The sequence below is a fragment of the Rutilus rutilus genome (assembly GCF_951802725.1).
Source record: "Rutilus rutilus genome assembly, chromosome: 12".
NCBI classification, from domain to species: Eukaryota; Metazoa; Chordata; class Actinopteri; order Cypriniformes; family Leuciscidae; genus Rutilus; species Rutilus rutilus.
The window spans coordinates 25,842,599-25,862,846 of NC_140217.1; the positions used below are offsets into that span (position 1 = coordinate 25,842,599).

Genomic DNA, 20,248 nt, shown 5'->3' on the forward strand with positions numbered 1-20,248 from the left:
ATTGTCAAGCTCAAATTGCCACAGAACCACAGTGTTTTAAACCGGGATTGGAGAAAGTTCCCTAACATCAGACATTTTACACACATGATTTTTAAGATAATCAGATTTCTGAAATTGGAGGAGCAATGATAGGAGCTGATTGAGATGGACTCACCATTCAGAGTCCACAGGTGTGATGTCAATGCGAGGGGGTGTGATGAAGGGCAGGGTAGTTGGTCTTGCCATGAACTCGTCATCCGGACTGCGTGACCTCTCCGCCTGCCGCCATGATAAAGGAGGCAACTGTAGGTTCCCAGAGAACCGACGCCTCCTCCTGTGTAGGTCTACCCCCAGCGTGCAACCAGTAGAGGTGAAAGATTCACTTAGTCTGCAGTCTGGAGGCTCTTTGCTGTCCTGGAGAAAGAGAGAGTGAAAGGAGAGGCTAAAGATGGGAATTCCTTTCAGTAGATACAGAACTGAATGAATGGTATGGCAATAACTGCATGAGCAGACGTTGGAAAGTATTTCATACCACTAGAGGGCATCATCGCCTTTCACTTAACATTCAATTGAAATATTTCTTATAAAGACTGTACATATAAAATGACATGTAATAGAAGTCTGTTCTACAAACACATACGTTCTAAATGTAGAAGAATCGAACTAAATAGTTGGAATTAATATTTCACATATTTGGTTAAGGCGTGTCAGATAAATCTTCAGTCTAATAGCCTATATTAAATCGTGTTACAACACTAACAAACAAGCAAAAAAATGTATATGGTAATGTTGTGTTTTTTGGAAGTGGTATTGTTTTAGGTATTTTACAGTGCCATGAAAATCCATGAGAAATGCATTCTGGTTAGCAAAGTGCTACCACCTAAAACCAACATCTTACTATGATACTTCCATTGTACATTTTGTAAGGAAAACGAATAGCAACAAATAAAATAAAAATAAAACTCCCCCACAGATCTGAGATATGAGAAATACTTTGCATTGACTGATTGATGCTGTAGTCGCTGTAAATAAATTTCCCATTACCTTACCAGACTGTAAGTTTGTGAGCACTTCAAAATCATAGCAAGCGAATGCTTCTTTCAATTTAGTCATCCTCACAAGGTGCACACAAAATCAAACATACACACGGCCTGTAGTCAGACACAAACAAATGAAGCTCCCAATGACCAATTTTGGTGGAAACAGGAGAGGCAAGGTGCATATTTAATTCTGCAATGATTTGGGCAGCTGTGTGTGTGTGTGTGTGTGTGTGTGTGTATGGCAAGCCGTTTTAACATTTAATCATTTAAACCGACTAGTCTCTATTTTCATGCTACTAGTACTTATTTTTTAGATACTAGTATCTATTCCATTAAGTACTAGTACTTATTCATTAGCTACTAGTGCTTATTCTTTAGGTACTAGTGCCTATTCTTTAGATACTAGTGCTTATTCTTTAGGTACTAGTACTTATTCAATAGATACTAGTACTTATTCATTAGATACTAGTACTTATTCATTAGATACTAGTACCTATTAACCCTCTGATGGTCTTTATTTATGTCTACACTTGAGGTTTTTGGGGTCTCTAGAGACCCCAGACAATAACATTTAATTTTGTAACAAGATAATAGTTTTTTTTTTTACAAATGTAATTTTATTCTGTTTGTTAATGTTTTTACTCAACATCTGTGCAGTTTTTGGAGAATTTATGATATTTTTTAAATTTCTATAAATAAATAAATAAATAAATATTTAAATAGCCTTTTTACAAAAAAACAGCATTTGATGTAAAATTCACTTTATAAAAGACCCAGATTTCTAACTTTCATTCATGGGGATAACATGGATAATTTTAAATGGTTTAATGTAAAAATTTTGCCCATTTTTTGGAAAATGCAGTTTTAAAATAAAAAATAATAATTTTAACCACTATATGGCTATAGAGCTCCAGTATATGCTATTTGCTATTAGACTACCTGAAATATATCTTTTCACAAGTTGGATTCAGTTGGATTCATATCTAAATATTATAAAATCACAATTATAACAAAAATAAAAAAATATTGTCAAAGTTTAGCATTTTTTTGTACCAAAAAAACCCAGTTTTTCAATAATGTTACATTATGATTAGAACCAAACCTGAACAAAATGTTACAAAGAGAAATGTTGGAGTCTTAAGATTTTATCATTTATTTCAATCATTTATTTTTAATCTAATTCTAGATTCTAGACACACACACAATTGTGTGTGTGTGTTTGTGTGTGTGTGTGTGTGTGTGTGTGTGTGTGTGTGTGTGTGTGTGTCTGAGAGATAAAGAGAGAGAGAGAGTGTGTGAGTACACATTGTCGATGTGCCAGTGTCACCACACCACTTTATATTTGTAGTGGTTCTGCATTTTGGATAATTTTATTTGACAAATTATAGCCTTACAAATGTTCCTGTGTGTGTGTATGCGTGTATGTGTGTGTGTGTTTACATTTTCAATGTGTCAGTGTCACCAATTTATTTTTGTGGTGGTACTGCATTTTGGATAATTTTATTTGACAAATTATAGCCTTACAAATGTTCCTGTGTGTGTGTGTGTGTGTGTGTGTGTGAGAGAGAGAGAGAGAGAGAGAGAGAGAGAGAGAGAAAGTGTGTGAGTACACATTGTCTGTGTCAGTGTCACCACTTTATATTTGTGTTGGTTCTGCATTTTGGATGATTTTATTTGACAAATTATAGCCTTACAAATGTGTGTGTGTGTGTGTGTGCACATTTTCAATGTGTCAGTGTCACAAATTTATTTTTGTGGTGGTACTGCATTTTGGATGATTTTATTTTACAAATGATAAGAGAACAGTTTTTATAGTCTCAAAAATGTATTCCTCTATATGTGTGTGTGTGTGTGTGTGTGTGTGTGTGTGTGTGTGTGTGTGTGTGTGTACACGCGTGTTGTGAGCAATATAATTTAGCATTGTGGATGTTTTTTGCATTGGTGGAAGTGTGCCACTTAATTTGTGCCATTTCTGTCGATGTGTTCTGCGTTGTTTCTGATTTTGATGATGAATTGTGTCTATTTTGATTGCGGGGTCTCCAGAGACCCCGAAGACCACGAGTGTCACAATTTTTGTCACGCCAACATAAAAACAGATATGTGACCCCGCCTGTGAAACCCCGGCTAAAGTCGCAGAATCGAATTATGAGTTAACGAGCGTCAAAGTAGTCATAGCCATAAAAATGACCAAAATAGTCCATGTGCGTTTATTGCTGTAAATGATAGATTATACCAATAGTTTTGAGATGCAATACTTACATTTTCATTTATAACATGATAAATACTGAAATTAATGATTTTATTGACACTATATGTTGTACTTTTGCGCAAAAAAAAAAAACGGACGTGGGCTTCCTAAACATTGATTTCAATCGGCTCTGGGTTTATTTCGCGCAACAACACTGCTGATTCGTATGCCATTCGGTTCAGGAACTTCTTTTCTGTGTCTTTTCTATTAGAAAGAGTAAAAACAGACTTTAATATCAATCCGCGAGCGCCGGTAATCAGGTCAACACAATGGAAAAAAAAGAGAGATGTCAGCCGCGTTTAGATGTCTGTGGTGATTTTTTCTTGTCATAGCCAATATTTTAAGAACTGCTTATTTGTTTTGTAGCTTGGTATTCTGCCAATAATATTAAACTTATTTGAAAGACATTTTTTGGCCTGCTACGTGTTATTTGCTGGATGGCAACGTTAATGCGTTGTTTTGACATCTGACATGGCCATGGCTTCGCCGGCGACACCGAAGTATGAGCACAGCATGAACGGAAAAATAGCTGCTTGCCTAAACAGCTTGCTTGATATTAATCTCGGTGGAATTGCCCCAAATTATGATTTAACCGGTTTTATTGCGGATTATTTTCTGGAGGATGATTGTGATGATGAACAGGACACATTCTTTGACGAAACTGACGAGGAATTTGACGGTAAGTTTTTTTTATGCTAAATATGTAAATGTATACTGTCAGTGTCCAGCGAATGTAATGCTAACACATATCTGTGATGCAAAAATAGTGGATTTAAATGTTTATTACATTTGTTGATGGGGATTGAGTCAGTTTAAATTAATTACGTTTATGGCATGATGTTTATTTGTCTCATTAGGCTACACTCTGAATTGAAGTCTGCTTACCACCTATAGGCTGTTTCTTATTCCTATGCCCTCCCCTCAATTAATCAGATCCAGTCTGACTAAACAGAAAAAATATTTTCTGATATTTTCATATAAAATGCTTCATTATCCATTTTAAATGTGTAATTAAACCCACTTCCAATTCTTGCATGTTACGCAATCATGTTTTTAGGTATCTTGCTTTGAATTGAAAAAAATGATCTTTGCTTTTTCAGGCAGTGACCAACATGATGAGGAGGACAAGCCAGTTTTGGTGATTGAACCCCAAGCTATTTGTCTGGCGAACATGAATAGGGAACACCAGCACCAACACCATGCTGGAAGTCCAGATGTGAAACTGAAAATCAGTTTCTCTTGCAACTGCAAGTATTTCAATTAAATGGGGAAAAGTGTTCTTTATTTTTCAAGGAGGGAGAGTTGCTGTCACTCAGGATTTTATTTTGCATCTAGACAATTTTAGAATGTGTACAAAGTTTGAAACTGACCTGTTAAAGGGATAGGTCACCCAAAAATGATTTACTCATACTCACCCTCATGTTATTCTGATCCTGTATAAGTTTCTTGCTTCTGTTAATAATAAGATATTTTAAAGAATGTTGATAACCAGACAGTTGGCGGCACCTATGGAAGTCAATGGGTGCCGTCAACTGTCTCATTACCAACATTCTTTAAAATATCTTATTATTAACAGAAGCAAGAAACTTACTGTATACAGGATCAGAATAACACGAGGGTGAGTATGAGTAAATAATTTTTGGGTGAACTATCCCTTGAAAAATTTTTTTTTTTTTTTTTTTTTACTCAATTACACCGTGGGCCAGTAAGAGAATGAGAAATGTTATGTTATTTAATTTATATATTATTGACATTTCACTGATATTACATTTTACTAATAAAGTTATACAAATCATTCCACTGAATTGACATGGTAATTGTTGCTACGATCAAGCTCTTGTGGTACCCCCATTCGTTTCAATGTGTTTATGCTTTTAGCTTTTTGGACATGCACATCATAATAAATAGACCTGTTTTACAAAACTTTAAGAATTTTTCCACTGATGTGTCATGTATCACTAAAAAGGGGAGAATCTCAGCTTTAATGTGTTATAAGGCACATATGCAGGATAACTATGGATCAATTGTGTTGCAGTTTTAACAAATGACTTTTTTTTAAATTGGAATTTCTCAAAAATATGATTTTCTGAGCCCGAACTTTAGCAAATCTTTGACATGGCCTTACTCAGTCAATATTAAAGATATCAAGGTTATATTTTCACAGAATGTTCTTTACATTATGTAGGATGATTTTATGTAGAAAACATTGAATCACAAAAAAATGACTTTAGCTGGGTTTTCACAGGCAGGGTCACATATCATTCCAATTTAATTTTTTTTTTGTAGATCTAGAAAGTGTTGAGAGCCGTAGAAGGTTTCATACCATTTGGACAAAGGGAAATTTTTTTTTAATTTGAGTAAAAGTCATTTGGGGTCCCAAAAGACCCCATAAACCATCAGAGGGTTAAATAGATACTAGTACTTATTCATTAGATACTAGTACTTATTCATTAGATACTAGTTCTTATTTATTAGATACTAGTACTTATTCATTAGTTACTAGTACTTATTATTAGATACTAGTACTTATTCATTAGATACTAGTACCTATTAAATAGATACTAGTACTTATTCATTAGATACTAGTACTTATTCCAATAGTGACTAGTAACTATTCTTTTGTTACTAGTAACAAAAAAATTTTTTTGCCATTGACTTCTATGGGGATCTGTCATTCAGATATCAACTATTCAGTTCTGACTAGTATGTATTCCAATTGTGACTAGTACATATATATTAGATACTAGTAGTTATTTGTTAGGTACTAGTACTTATTTTTTAGATACTAGTACCTATTACTAGATACTAGTATGTATTCAATAAATACTAGTACTAAGTCATTAGATACTAGTACCTCTTAAATAGATACTAGTACCTATTAAATAGATACTAGTACTTATTCATTAGATACTAGTACTTATTCAATAGATACTAGTACTTATTCATTAGATACTAGTACTTATTCATTAGATACTAGTACCTATTAATTAGATACTAGTACTTATAAATTAGCTACTAGTACTTATTGAATAGATACTAGTAACTATTTATTAGATACTAGTATTTATTCCAAATGTTACTAGTAAGATTTTGGATTTTACTAGTAAGATTTTTAATTGAACTATCCAGTGGCCGTTCTGACTAGTCATAACATAAGACGAGTAAAAAAGCAGTTGTGACTAGTAAAATAAAAAATCTTACTAGTAACATTCGGAATAAATACTAGTATCTAATAAATAGGTACTAGTATCTATTGAATAAGTATTAGTAGCTAATTTCTAAGTACTAGTATCTAATTAATAGGTACTAGTATCTAATGAATAAGTACTAGTATCTAATGAATAAGTACTAGTATCTATTGAATAAGTACTAGTATCTAATGAATAAGTACTAGTATCTAATGAATAAGTACTAGTATCTAATGAATAAGTACTAGTATCTAATAAATAAGAACTAGTATCTAATGAATAAGTACTAGTATCTAATAAATAAGAACTAGTATCTAATGAATAAGAACTAGTATCTACTGAATAAGAACTAGTATCTAATATATATGTACTAGTCACAATTGGAATACATACTAGTCAGAACTGAATAGTTGATATCTGAATGACAGATCCCCATAGAAGTCAATGGCAAAAAAAAATATTTGTTACTAGTAACAAAAGAATAGTTACTAGTCACTATTGGAATAAGTACTAGTATCTGATGAATAAGTACTAGTATCTATTTAATAGGTACTAGTATCTAATGAATAAGTACTAGTATCTAATAAATAAGAACTAGTATCTAATGAATAAGTACTAGTATCTAATGAATAAGTACTAGTATCTATTTAATAGGTACTAGTATCTAATGAATAAGTACTAGTATCTAATGAATAAGTACTAGTATCTAAAGAATAGGCACTAGTACCTAAAGAATAAGCACTAGTAGCTAATGAATAAGTACTAGTACTTAATGGAATAGAGACTAGTATCTAAAAAATAAGTACTAGTAGCATGAAAATAGAGACTAGTCGGTTAAAATGATTAAATGTTAAAACGGCTTGCCATAGTGTGTGTGTGTGTGTGTGTGTGTGTGTGTGTTTTGGATGCAATCAGGGTTAGTACCTGAACATCCCTTTCAGACAGCTTCATCTTGCGTCGACAGTTACTCCTGTTGGATGTGGTTCATCCTATGTGGTGGTATGCTGGCATTACCCAGGATACCACAGCTCTTGATACACCACAAAGACTTGCTGTCCTGGTCACAGATGAGTCAGCGAGACGCGCACCAAAAATGTGTCCACTTTTAAACTCTGATATGTCTCCTAATTATGTTGTGTGGATTGCAATATTTTACAGCTGTGCCATTGCTCTGCTAATTCAACCTTCAAACTCTGCTCTTACTGATGGAATGTAAAATTAGTGAAGATTGGCCAACAAGCATATGTGTAAAAACTCCAACATTATAGCTGTATCCGAAAACTTGCCTAGCTGCCTTATAGGCAGTGACTCTGCAGGCAGCGTTTGCACACAAAGGTACGTCACAAAACTGATTTTGGACAGACTACTGGGGCAGCATAACAGTTTGATGATTTACAGCAAAATAGAGCGAGCTTTGTTGAGAACTAAACAAATATTGAATTACTGAAGTAGTAATTTACTGACCAGTAGTAAAAACTGACCAGCAACCATAACTCTCAGATGCCATCTTTCTTTTTCTAGCTCAACTGTCACCAAATGGAACGCAAAGGGTCATGGGATATCAAAGACAGCGAAGGATACATCTATACTGCCTTCAAAAATCAATCAGATGAAGATATCTCAGGAGACCGGAAGTGAAGCTAACACTGGATTCAGACGTGCCTTGATGCCTTCCTACCTTGAAATGCGTCCTCCTAAGGCAGCATTTTTAAGTTTTCAGTTTCATTGTGCAACCACTGTAGATAATTAACTGAACAAGGATCAATATATACACTTTTAATGCCATATTCCATAATGTTTGCGTTGTTTTATTTTTGTACTGTGGATTGTTTTTTAATCCAATTGTTTTAAGGAGGCACTACATCCCTTGCCTCCTCGGAGGAAACACCCTTTATATATTTATATATATAATTCAATAAAACATTCTCACAATTACGCATTTACATCAATTGTAAGATAAAAAGTCGCAATTATACCAGTATACAAGTTTAATACAGCTTTGTGCATGTAAGACAATTCACAACAATGTTGTGTGCTGTGCTGTCCAACACAGTGATAGTAAGTGTGATGGGAAGATATGTGGGCAGCTGAAGGTGTTTGATAGCAGACCAACACTGGCTAGAAAGCAAAGGAAACTTTTGCCAGCAAATGATATCATCAGTACAGGCTAAGAAAAGAAGAAGAGTATTTCTGCATAATCTGTCAGGGACCACGAGAAAAACTCTCAGAAGTGAAAAGAGCTCCATGTTATGAAGAGGAACATTGTGGATAGCATCTGCTAAATTTCTCATCTAAACAGTCAGAGCTGCAGAGCTCTAGATGCTAAGACAAAAAAAAGCACTCCTACACACTCTCTCTTTACTAGAACCAATTCAAGGGGAAGGTTTCATCTGAAAACAGATCTCCATTATGTGGACAAATTGTAGAAATATCTGTATAAGTCTTACTCTCCACAACCCTCCATATACCAACCCTACATGTTTAAAAGACTTTAAATGCAGTTCCTTCAGCAGGGACTTTCATGTGTTTTTTTTTTTGTGTGTGTGTGTTTTTGCTGCTTTTGTCTTTAAATGCAATATTCACTTTGATTTCTGGGAACAATTTGCTATCCTATCACATCCTGTTGCCTGCTAGATAAGTGTACAGGTGAATTAGTTGCTTTAACTTAATTGAGGGTTTGTTTTGTCAGGTGGGTGTCTGCAGATGATTCTGACCAGGTGTGTGGCTGCTGTGACACAACTTGCAGCATCAGAAGTGGAAGTGATCAACTGCTTACAGGTTTGGCCTAACTCTTGATAACTTATTGTCATACATGGCTTTAGTTCTCACTAATCATTTGTTCCTCAGATCTACGCTTGGAAAGAGCATCTGTTGGCCCCATCGATGTTAAAGAATATGGCTATGGCCAAAAATAATTGGATAATTGGGGGCAATATATATTACTTATGTTGCTCAAGTAACTTGTGGGGCTAGGCCTATTACAACACTAAAGGGCATTTAATAGCATCATATCCTTGCTGGTGCTTACTGAATGCTTTTGCTTTATTATTGGGGGTTCAAGTGTATGCTGAAACCCTAGTAATTGATAGAATTTCCAAGTAAGAACTTGAAACTTTGAGGGAAGGTAGTATACCCACCCTGTCTGTCACCAAGGCTCACCCCAATCGACCTGATGGTGGCGCCACTGTGATCAAAAGTATGTAATGGCTCAGAACTCATTAACCATTTGTCACAGGCTGAAGTGTCCACGAAAACCTACTTTTGTGAGCTAGTCCTAGGTTTTTTTGCCCGATCAGAATTAAACCTGTGCAGAAAGATTCTCTGAAGTCTGGTTGTCAATTTTAACAACACTCTCCTAATATTTTGAATTTGGACTGCAGAACCCATTACAGCCACTAGCTGTCAATATTACATACTGCACCTTTAAGAAAAAAAGGTTCTACACAGTACCAAATTAGGGTTCTTTGGCTTGTAACAATAGCATAATCGTTTTTGGTAATAAATAGAACCCTTTTAATAAGGTTCCATAAAGAACAATGCTTTGAAAGTGCTATACCTTAATGCTGTTATAAATAACCTTTTTAATAATAATTTATCTTCATTAATATTAGTATCTTCATATTAATTATATTAGTATTATTAACATTATTTGTATATATTATTTATGAATATTGTTTTTTCTTTAGTCCTCTATCTGCCTGGTCTTATAATTTTTTGTTTCCTCTGTTTGGGTTTTACATATTAAAAAAGGACGTTGTGTCAATTACTTTTACTTTTTATTGACATGGCAAATTGTAGCAAAAACATGATACAGATAATGAAGTTCCAGTGAAATATCTTTACAATGCTCTATATATATGTAAATATGATGTCTTTATGTCCTTGTGTGTATTCTGAGTGACAATTTCTCTCTGCAGATAATGAGGTTATGATACGGGACAGCATCTGAAATACACAATTGAGTCAAAGTTTGTCTCTTCCAATTGATTATGTAAAAACAATTATATTAATAAAGGCCAAAATTAGCAAAAATGGTGTTAAAAGAAAAAAGGGATATAAAGTCATGATAGCTTTAATGTTTTCTTGTGACTGGGTGTTTAGGCATAAAGTAATAATTAAAAATTCTAACAATATGGATCAGAAATTCAATATCTCTGTTACTTTGTGGAGAAGAGATGAGTGTCCCTAATTGAACAGAGCTGCTCACACTTATATGTTCTGTTAAACTAAAAAGAGAAAAAGACATGACTGATAGGAAACCAGTTACAATTTTTAAAGTTAAAGGTATAGTGGAGGATTTTCCCAAATTTTAGAAAAGAACCGCCCTCTCCACTTTTTGAAAAAATGCACGTGCAACACTCTACCTGCTCCCGAGAGGGAACGCCTATTAAACGTGTGCACGAGAGAGCATGCACGAGCCTAGTTCTCCTCGTGCACGCTCTGTTTACAAGTTGCTGTCGGTGCGTGACTTGTGCCAGGGCTAGCATCGCTAATCATAGCTTACATTAACTTTTACTAGCAGTGATTTTAAATGGATTTCTCCAAATAGCATGCCAAACTTTACCTGTCGAGTAGAAACTTCGCGACTGAGGCATCAGTGGGAAGCCCAACCTGTGCTTTTAGCGCACGCCAGCGTGTGAAATATTCTCCCAAAAACACTCTGGTCTTGTTTCTTTCTTCAGAGGCCTTTCTCTTCTTGTCATACAATTCGTAGACACTTTTTCTCTTGCGACCCTCAGACATTTTGAAAAAACCCGGTGAGAACGGCGAGCTTCAATGAATGGCTGAAACCGTAGCTCACCACCATAGACAGTATATAAACGGCTCACCACACATATACACATGAAAGTGCGCATGCGCAGAAAGCGAAAACTACCTAGGGACGAGCACGTACGACGGCCTTACGTAAACATATCACCAGAATGATTGACAAATAGGAGGACCAATAGTCTTGATGATCCACCCGGAAAAAGAAAATCCTCCACTATACCTTTAAAATTTAAAACATTTTAAGAAACAAATCATTTACCTGCTGTTTGTTGACAGCCTGTGTAGTTGTATAGCTGCATTAGCTCCAGAAAACCAGTAATGAGGTGCCTTTGACAGTTACAGATTTGAAAAACAAAAAGAACCCTAAACTTTGACACAAAGAACCATTTCAGAATATAGTTCTTCAGAATGATACAATCTAAATATAACTGTTACTACGTGTAAAGAACCTTTAAAGAACCATCTTTTTTTTAGGGAGAGCGGGGCACAACCTAACACTTTTTGACTTTCTCAGTTTGTGTAAATCCACTTGGGGTTCAGGGAATTTCTTTTCCACATTAATTTCACACGTCTATTACAATTATGTGGTTTTGTTTCTTTAATACAGTGTATACTTTTTTCTTGATTTACCCTGAAAGAATGGAAGTAAAATGTGACGACATGCCCAATAGATGGGCACATTGTAACGACCATATGACAGATTAAAATGATATCTGATCTAATAAAAAAAAATATACAAGACAAACTAAAAATATGTTATTAATAAAATACAATTATTACCTTTTTAATAATAAAAAATGACAAAAAAATTGAGTTTGACAACAAAAACACGCAAAACACAGGGGTGCGTTTAAAAAAAAGACTTTAGCGAACATTCGCAAACAGCATCGCAAAGTTGTGTAGTTGGAACGACAGCTCTCCACCTGTGGTTAGAGGCATAGTTTCTAGTTTGCATGACATGTGGACTAAATAAATCCTTATCTTGAGCAAAATAAGCAAGCTGACATTGAGTACAACCTGTCTTTTATTTAGAATACATACAAATGTCATTTACATCTTTTAGTTTGTTAAGAGATTTAAAGCACTGTTTTTGAAGACTGTGCATGTGCGAACTATGCTCTTCTATGTAAGAACGAGCCTATGATTGAATCTGGAAATAAAGCAAAATAACTGAGAAAAATGAGAAATAGTCCTCAGATGCCATGTCTGTAATTTATAGCAAAACATCTAGCGTTAATGCGATCTCAAACAGATTCATTAAAAGAAGTTATTACTCCACCACATGCTTGACGTCATAAACTAACGTGGGTTGAACAACCACTTTGTGACAATAGGTTTCGGGAAACAGTCGTGACTAGCTAGTTGATTTCTTCAATGATGCTTCGTACTATGGTAGTTAAGCAGCGAGTTACGTCGTTGTTCGGGAAACGCACCTCAGCATAGTTCAAAACAATAATAATTAATAATTTCTGAACATTGACTTTCAGTCTTAATCAATCTATTTCTCAGGGTTCCTCAATAGATTTTATAAAAGTAGGCTATAGAATAACATAGTTCTAATAGGGTTGTGCCCCTGCACCTGCGCAACTAATTTAAACCCTGCTCGTGTCTTCTGCTGGTTAAATAACAGATATAAGATTAAAATAATATCAGATTTGTTGAATTTTAAATTAACACAAAAACAGAGATGAAAAATCTACTTCAGTGAGAAATGTACTTTTGCTATGGTTAAATAAATGTTCAGTGATATCTTCCAAAGATTGTTTTATAAAAAAAATTTTTTTTTTAAATCTCTATAGTGCTGATATGGCAACTAGTAAATACACCAAGTTTTGTCATGCAAGCATGTGTGGAACGTTTTAAACCATGTGTGTTACAACTAGCCCCGCTGTGTATATGAATATAAACTGGATTTACTACATTCGCCATGTTTTTCAGTATAGATATAGTTGGATATAAAAATCTATGGAGTTTGTTAATATTTTAAATTCAATTTTTGTAGTAGACTGTTCAGATTATAGTCTTTTGGTGCTGACCAGCATAGTTCAAGAAAGAATGAAGTTTACAATGAATCCACAAACACTCTGATCAACCTAAACATAACAGTTGTAATGGGGAGAAAACATATCAGTGAATCTATAATAAAATAATGTTATGATCCTGCATTCCTTTGGTTGTGAACTACATTTCTCAATTTCAGTCCCTTGTGAAGATTGCTGTTGATGTGAGGGAAGAACGTTTGTTACAATCTAAACCTGAAACATACTAAACTTTATTATTTTGAATAGTGTATAATTCTCTCTGGCCATGTTTCTGAATTAATAAAAAAGGAAGATACAAAAAGACTTGGGGTTGTTTGTGTTTCAGGGAATTGATCTGTCATTTTGATATTTAAAATAAGCAATTATTTGGTTTAGCTACTAATTACATGACCTTATATGGTACTTCATTTAGAACCAATGACTTTCACCTGTGTTATATTGACTGAGTAAATTGGCAGGTGCAGAGAAAAATTATGCTTGTCAGGAGAGAGGTGGAGCCATTCTGATTTACATCTGCATAAATTTGGATGGTAGCCCCCTAATGTGTCATTGAAACAAGCTTGGCAATAATGGGGTTTTGGCAGGTTGGCTTTGGATTGGTTTTTATTCTTACACTTGAATTTTCTGAAGCACGATGGAGACCAAGAGCAACACATAATCAGAGTCCAAGTGAGTTTAAGCCTGGAACACTAGTTCAAGCTTCTCAACAGGCTGATTCCAGGATGTCTTTGGTTCCCAGTAACACTGTATTTGCACCACAAAGGTTTCCCGCTCAGTTTCCTTTCCAGACACCTGTCGGGACTGACTTTGGAAAGTCTTCTCAAGATCTTATGGGTGTTCAGTTAAAAGAGCTGTTGCAGAATCCAGTGGCGAAACTGACGTGGAGCTTTCCAAGCCTACCAGAGGAACCACAGCAGCCAGATGTTCCTTTTGAGTTGCCTTATCCTGTCCCTGCCAATAGTGTAGCTGCTCAGTGTGGAGAGAATTCAGTATATGTGGGAGTGATGAAGGACTTCTATGGGACTGGGCACCAAATGTTGTCCTCTGATATTACACTGGGAGGCTGTACTGCAACTGGAGAGGATTCTTCTGCTCAAGTGCTGATCTTTGAGTCTGAACTGCATGGATGTAGCAGCACATCAATGGTAAGGTTCTGTTGTGACAATAGGTATTCTGAACTGTCCATGTGACTGTTCTTCTATTAATCTTTCTGTTTAGGTGACTGAGGATGAGCTTGTCTATAGGTTCAACATTATTTACACTCCACAAGAGGCTTCATATGGTGTTCCTATTATCAGGAGCAGTGGTGCGGTGGTTGGTATCGAGTGTCATTATCCAAGGTGAGGATTCAATAAACTCAGGCTCACTGGATGTTCTAATCCTGCCATTCATGGACAAGAGATGACTGTTTGTTTAACTCCTACAGAACACATAATGTGAGCAGCGATGCCTTAATGCCCACTTGGATCCCATATGCCTCAACTAAGGTTGCAGAGGAAGTCTTTGTCTTCTCCCTCAAGCTCATGACTGGTTGGTGTAGGCCAAACAGATTTGTAGTATGCCTGTGAATCATCTTTATTTTTTATATATTTTTTTTATTTTATTTTGCAGATGACTGGAGATTTGAGAGGCCTTCTAACCAGTACTTCCTGGGTGACATGATAAATCTTGAAGCATCAGTGCGGTTGTATAGCCATGTTCCCATCCGTGTGTTTGTGGACAGCTGCGTGGCTACTGCAATCCCTGATGTTGCTTCTGTCCCCAGATACTCCTTTATTGAGAACTATGGGTAAGAGGTGCTACCTCATGTATCCCAGCTTCCAGAAGGGTTGTGTGACTTCTAACTGGGTTCGGTTCACAGGTGCTTGGTTGATGCCAAGCTCACAGGCTCCGCGTCTCACTTTATGCCCCGGACTCAAGGTGATAAGCTAGGGTTTCAGCTAGAGGCGTTCAGGTTCCAGAAAGCAGACAGTGGACTGGTATGTATGTCTTGTAGTTGTGTGTAACTATGTATGATATGCTGCCATGGTGTACAAACAATTGTCTCTGCAGGTCTACATCACATGCATTTTGAAGGTGGCTGCAGCAACCTCTCCAAGTTCTGAACAGAAAGCTTGTTCATTCTCCGCTAATGGGTATGTTGCCTGCTAGATAAGTGTACAGGTGAATTAGTTGCTTTAACTTAATTGAGGGTTTGTTTTGTCAGGTGGGTGTCTGCAGATGATTCTGACCAGGTGTGTGGCTGCTGTGACACAACTTGTAGCATCAGAAGTGGAAGTGATCAACTGCTTCCAGGTTTGGCCTAACTCTTGATAACTTATTGTCATACATGGCTTTAGTTCTCACTAATCATTTGTTCCTCAGATTTACGCTGGGAAAGAGCATCTGTCGGCCCCATCGACGTTAAAGAATATGGCTATGGGCAAAAAATAATTGGAAATGTGTGACTTCTGGTGATTTTAATAAATGTTGTTAATATATTTGTTTTTGTCTTTACTTGCACAAATACTACAATTAAACGGATGGGATGGCTATGTTGTAATAGGCCAAGCCCCACAAGTTACAGTACATATTGCTCAAGTAACTTGTGGGGCTAGGCCTATTACAACACAAAAGGGCATTTCAATAGCATCATATCCTTTCTGGTGCTTAATGGATGCTTTTGCTTTATTGGGGGTTCAAGTGTATGCTGAAACCCTATTGTAATTGATAGAATTTCCAAGTAAGAACTTGAAACTTTGAGGGAAGGTAGTAACCTGTCTGTCACCAAGGCTCACCCCAATCCACCTGATGGTGGTGCCACTGTGATCAAAAATATGTAATGGCTCAGAACTAATAAACCATTTGTCACAGGCTCAAGTGTCTTACTGTATATCATTGGAATGCTTGACAACGCATATTGGATTTGATGTCACCTTGGTCAAATTTTATTTTATTTTTTTTATTTTTTTTAAGAATTGACAAACTAGCATGTAGTGTCTGTTCATGGTGTTGCTATATTGTCTGAGGACACTCGTGCATGGCTGCCATCAGCCAATGAATATTGAGCTGTCAGACTTTGGTTGATTCTGAAATCGCATCCTCTGAGTAGGTAATTATTTCACAACCTCTAAAAGTACGTTCTATACTGTTAAAGGTGCTGTATGTAATTTTTTTGACTATTCTAAAGCCTAAAAATACCATATGTTTCAGATATTTAGGAAACATTCTAAGTTTACATATCTGTTTCTCTGAAAAACAATGCTACAGCCAGTTATTCTACTTTGAAATGTGCGTTTCAGGAATGTCTGTGTGATTCTGTCCACTGCCAATTTACTCAGTATTTCAACACCCCAGGTTTCCAGTTGCCATAAAACACAGTCCCTGTGTCTCAATGTATATACTATCCATCCTAAACAGTATGTGAGATTAAAATTTAATCTTTTTCATTTATCAATTCAAATCAAAGTATAAACAAGTCATACTATCTAAGTACAGGATGGAAGAATGTTCTTAAGTGTGGAAATGGAATTAGTTGTGAGCAATCTATTTGTGTTTTCTTTTTCTTTTTTTTCTCATGACCGGCAAACTAAAAAGATAATATAAGATAATAAAGATAATATAATTAAACTATTTATACTTATAAATAATTGTGGCCATTAAATGTGTTGAATTAATAACAGTAAGGAATAAAAAATAAAATTAAAAGACGTGATCAGTTGTTACTTGCAATGATGGGTTTTTTTTGTACTTATTGAGGAGTCTTCTTCACTTGTCTTGCATTCAGCAGTATGGTTGTGAGTTTATATTGTTGATTGTATAGTTACTGGAATAGGACAACATAATTGTGTGTCAATTGTCTTCTGGATTATAGTAAATTTAGCTATTGTTTAAATATATAAAAGGGGGTAGGCTTCAATAAGCTTAAGCTTCTGCCTACTCCTTTTGAGCATCATATCCACATTTTTTATTTTATTTTCTTCTTTTTTTTCTTTTTTTTTTTCCTTTTTTATTTACTTACTTGTTAATTTGCGTATGTATCTTTCTTTTGTTCTGCCTATTGTGTAGAACCTTGTGGAACTCAGATGCTCAAATAAATAAAGATGATGATGATGATGATGAAAATAAGTGTGTCCTAAAGCATAGTATGTTGAAAAGAGTATGCCAGAAGTCCCCAGATGGTCTACTATTTCCGTGCTCACTATAACAGCTAATATTGCCCACAACCCATTGCGCTTTGGAGGAGGATCCAGTTCAGAACTACGAACACGAGTAAAAAGTGTTAAACAACAAAACATGGTGGATATGCGTGACCAACAGTGAGAGGTTTCGAAAAATGTTTGAGTGACTAATCAAAGGCTTAGTGCAGGCGCTAATGGATCCTAGGCTGTATCACGTAAATTACCCCACTAATAATGTCCAGAATGGTACCAAACTTCTACAGTAGTACAAATAGGTTCTGTACTCATAAAACGAGGCATTGGAAAGTTTGTAAGTACATCTGGAGTTTATTTAACACTTGCCTGACGGCTCATGCTACTGCTAACCTGGACGTCAACGTCAACGCCACTTCACTGATTTGGGAAAAGCATGTAAAAGTCCTGGCAGAAAACAATGCATAAGGATGTAGTGTAACGATGAATTATTATTTTTTCCAAAGTGTTAACAATTTAGTGTTAACTAATAATTGTTGCAAACTGGTACTACCAACAAAATATTAGTGCATTCCTGGAACTGGGCATCGTTACACTACATCCTTATGCATCGCTTTTTGCCAGGACTTTTACGTGCTTTTCCCAAACCAGTGAAGGCCAAATATGAAGATTTATTGCAGAATTAAGATGTCCTCTACGAGCTCATGATGTCAGGCAAGGGACAACTAATCTGCATTTGACCGATCTAAACATTAGCTCACGGTAAACAAATCATTTTGTGATTGGACAGCATTCTCCTAAGTTGATGTTATCCAGCCGATTGGCCCAGCCCTGTTTGTGACTCAGAATTATAGCGTTGTGTCCCCGAATGAACTCGGTGGGAGAGCACAGGAGCATGACGGAGAAATCAGACAGACCAGGGATGACCAAGGTGACCTCCTGAGATTCCCTGTCTGTGGAACACTCTGTGGTCAGCGCCTGCAGTCACACGAGACCACATTCTTTTTTAATTCATTAGACTAATGCAGCATCACTCTGAGCTATAAAACAGCCCTGTGTTCTAAAGACAACCTTTTCTCCTTCAAACTAAAAATTAAAGCACAGACACTCAAACTAAATATCTTCGACCATATGGTGTTTGACTCTCTCTGACTTTCTTTCAGTCAATTCAAAAAATCAATTCAGTATTTGGGAATTTGAAAGCAGGTACAGAACTGAGTTGGTACTATACTGGAAGACTGGTATTGTTGCCTTTTTTAATCGACTTTTGAGCATGTGTCTACAATAAACATGATTCTATATACAAATCCCAAGTGTAAAGACATACTTTCACAACTAATTATACGTAATCCTAACAAATATAATGAGGTAAGTAGCTTAACTATGTTCAGTACCTTTGTGAATGGGTAGTCCAATTATCCCAAATTAGATAAAGAGAATCATTAAAAGTGACTAGAGAGACAGTAGAGACCCATCACACTATGCATGTGAGTTCAGGGGGCTACTCAAACCAACAGCTCAATAAATTGGACACACACCTAACAGAGACTAATTTACATTCATGCACTTGGCAGACACTTTATCCACAGCATCTATGTTAATATGAATTAATTTTCTGTATTTATTTTTCACAGGTGTTTTACCTGCATTTAGAATTTTTGCATTGTTTTGTGTATTAGGAAATGTCCGCAAACTTGGCAGAAAATAACTAATACTTTTTCTGTTTTTCTACAGATATTCTTCTTATAGTGTATAGCAATGCAAAACACACTTTCTGAACTGACAGGATATCAGATTCTGTGGACAAAATTGTAAATAATGCATTTAACAGAATTAGGATTGTATCTACTAATAATAAACAATCAAAATAGTCATTCATTAATTTCTTTAGGCACCTAAAAAAAGTGTCTAAAAAACTCACAAAGTTATGAGCTTTCAATGGCTAAAACATGACAGAATCCCTTTCAGCTAGCTAGTCCAAGACTTGGCTTAGCAATCCAAAATAAATTGACCAATACAAATGATTAAAACACAAACAGATGAAAACCTAAAAAAGTACATTGGAGTGCTATCTATCGCCAAACAAAGAGTGCAAATTGGCATAATATTTGAGCACAGTGACTATGAAAAGTACCCAAAGATACATGCAGAAAGGGACAGAAGAGAGAAAAGTAGACAGAGAAAGATGACAGGCTGTGTCCCCAGTGCACGCAAATGAAGTGGAAACAGAAGTGTACTTCTTGACCTCATGCTTGAACTACGCACAGACCAGGAAGACTTCTTTTCCAATTTCACAGCCCACCACAAAGACTTCCATCTGAAAGGATACAAGGACAAACTCTCATGCCTGCAAGGTGAAACTCTAGCAAGCTAATAACTGGCTGCAAGCTATACAGCATGTGATCCCCTGACATGACAAAAGAGCAACCAGCAAGGACCACCAAATATAAATCATATTTTTTAACCAACATTTGTGCCTTCATTGTGGAGCTGAGGGACATCTGATGTCAGAGTGCCCTGTGCGACCACCTCGCCCAGCAATGAGTAACATTCATGTACATCCCAAAATAACCTCTCTGCTGCACATTCCTGTATCAGAAGCCACGTTTCCATTACCCTTCAAATTGCGCAAATTGAAATTGCGAATTGAAAATACACCCAATGGAAACACGTAAATTTCGCAAAAACTCCCATATATCGCAAAAAAGGTGTTTTTTCAGGCAATTCTAAAAAGGAATATTTCAGAAACAGTTTTTGCGCATTTAAAGGTCACCTGATGTTGATGGCGCGTTTGGACAGAAGAAGAGACAGAGTCTTTTATTAAACTCATAAAATACAAAAGAATTAT

General features: G+C 35.9%; 2 protein-coding genes across 2 annotated transcripts in view; one reads left to right on the forward strand and one right to left on the reverse strand.

Moving 5' to 3' along the window:
* Positions 1 to 20,248, reverse strand: part of pde4ba (phosphodiesterase 4B, cAMP-specific a) — a 167,032-nt gene that overhangs the window by 110,304 nt on the left and 36,480 nt on the right. The window contains exon 3 of the mRNA XM_084426774.1: positions 155 to 393. Within this exon, the coding sequence (XP_084282900.1) occupies positions 155 to 393 (239 nt within the window). The remainder of the gene's footprint in view (positions 1 to 154; positions 394 to 20,248) is intronic.
* On the forward strand, positions 13,731 to 16,122 carry LOC311301552 (zona pellucida sperm-binding protein 3-like). Its single transcript, XM_084426780.1, has 8 exons — positions 13,731 to 14,412; positions 14,486 to 14,607; positions 14,694 to 14,797; positions 14,879 to 15,056; positions 15,129 to 15,246; positions 15,320 to 15,402; positions 15,474 to 15,562; positions 15,632 to 16,122. Exons 1-8 carry the CDS (start codon positions 13,837 to 13,839, stop codon positions 15,712 to 15,714), a joined length of 1,353 nt encoding a protein of 450 aa, XP_084282906.1. The 5' UTR covers positions 13,731 to 13,836; the 3' UTR covers positions 15,715 to 16,122.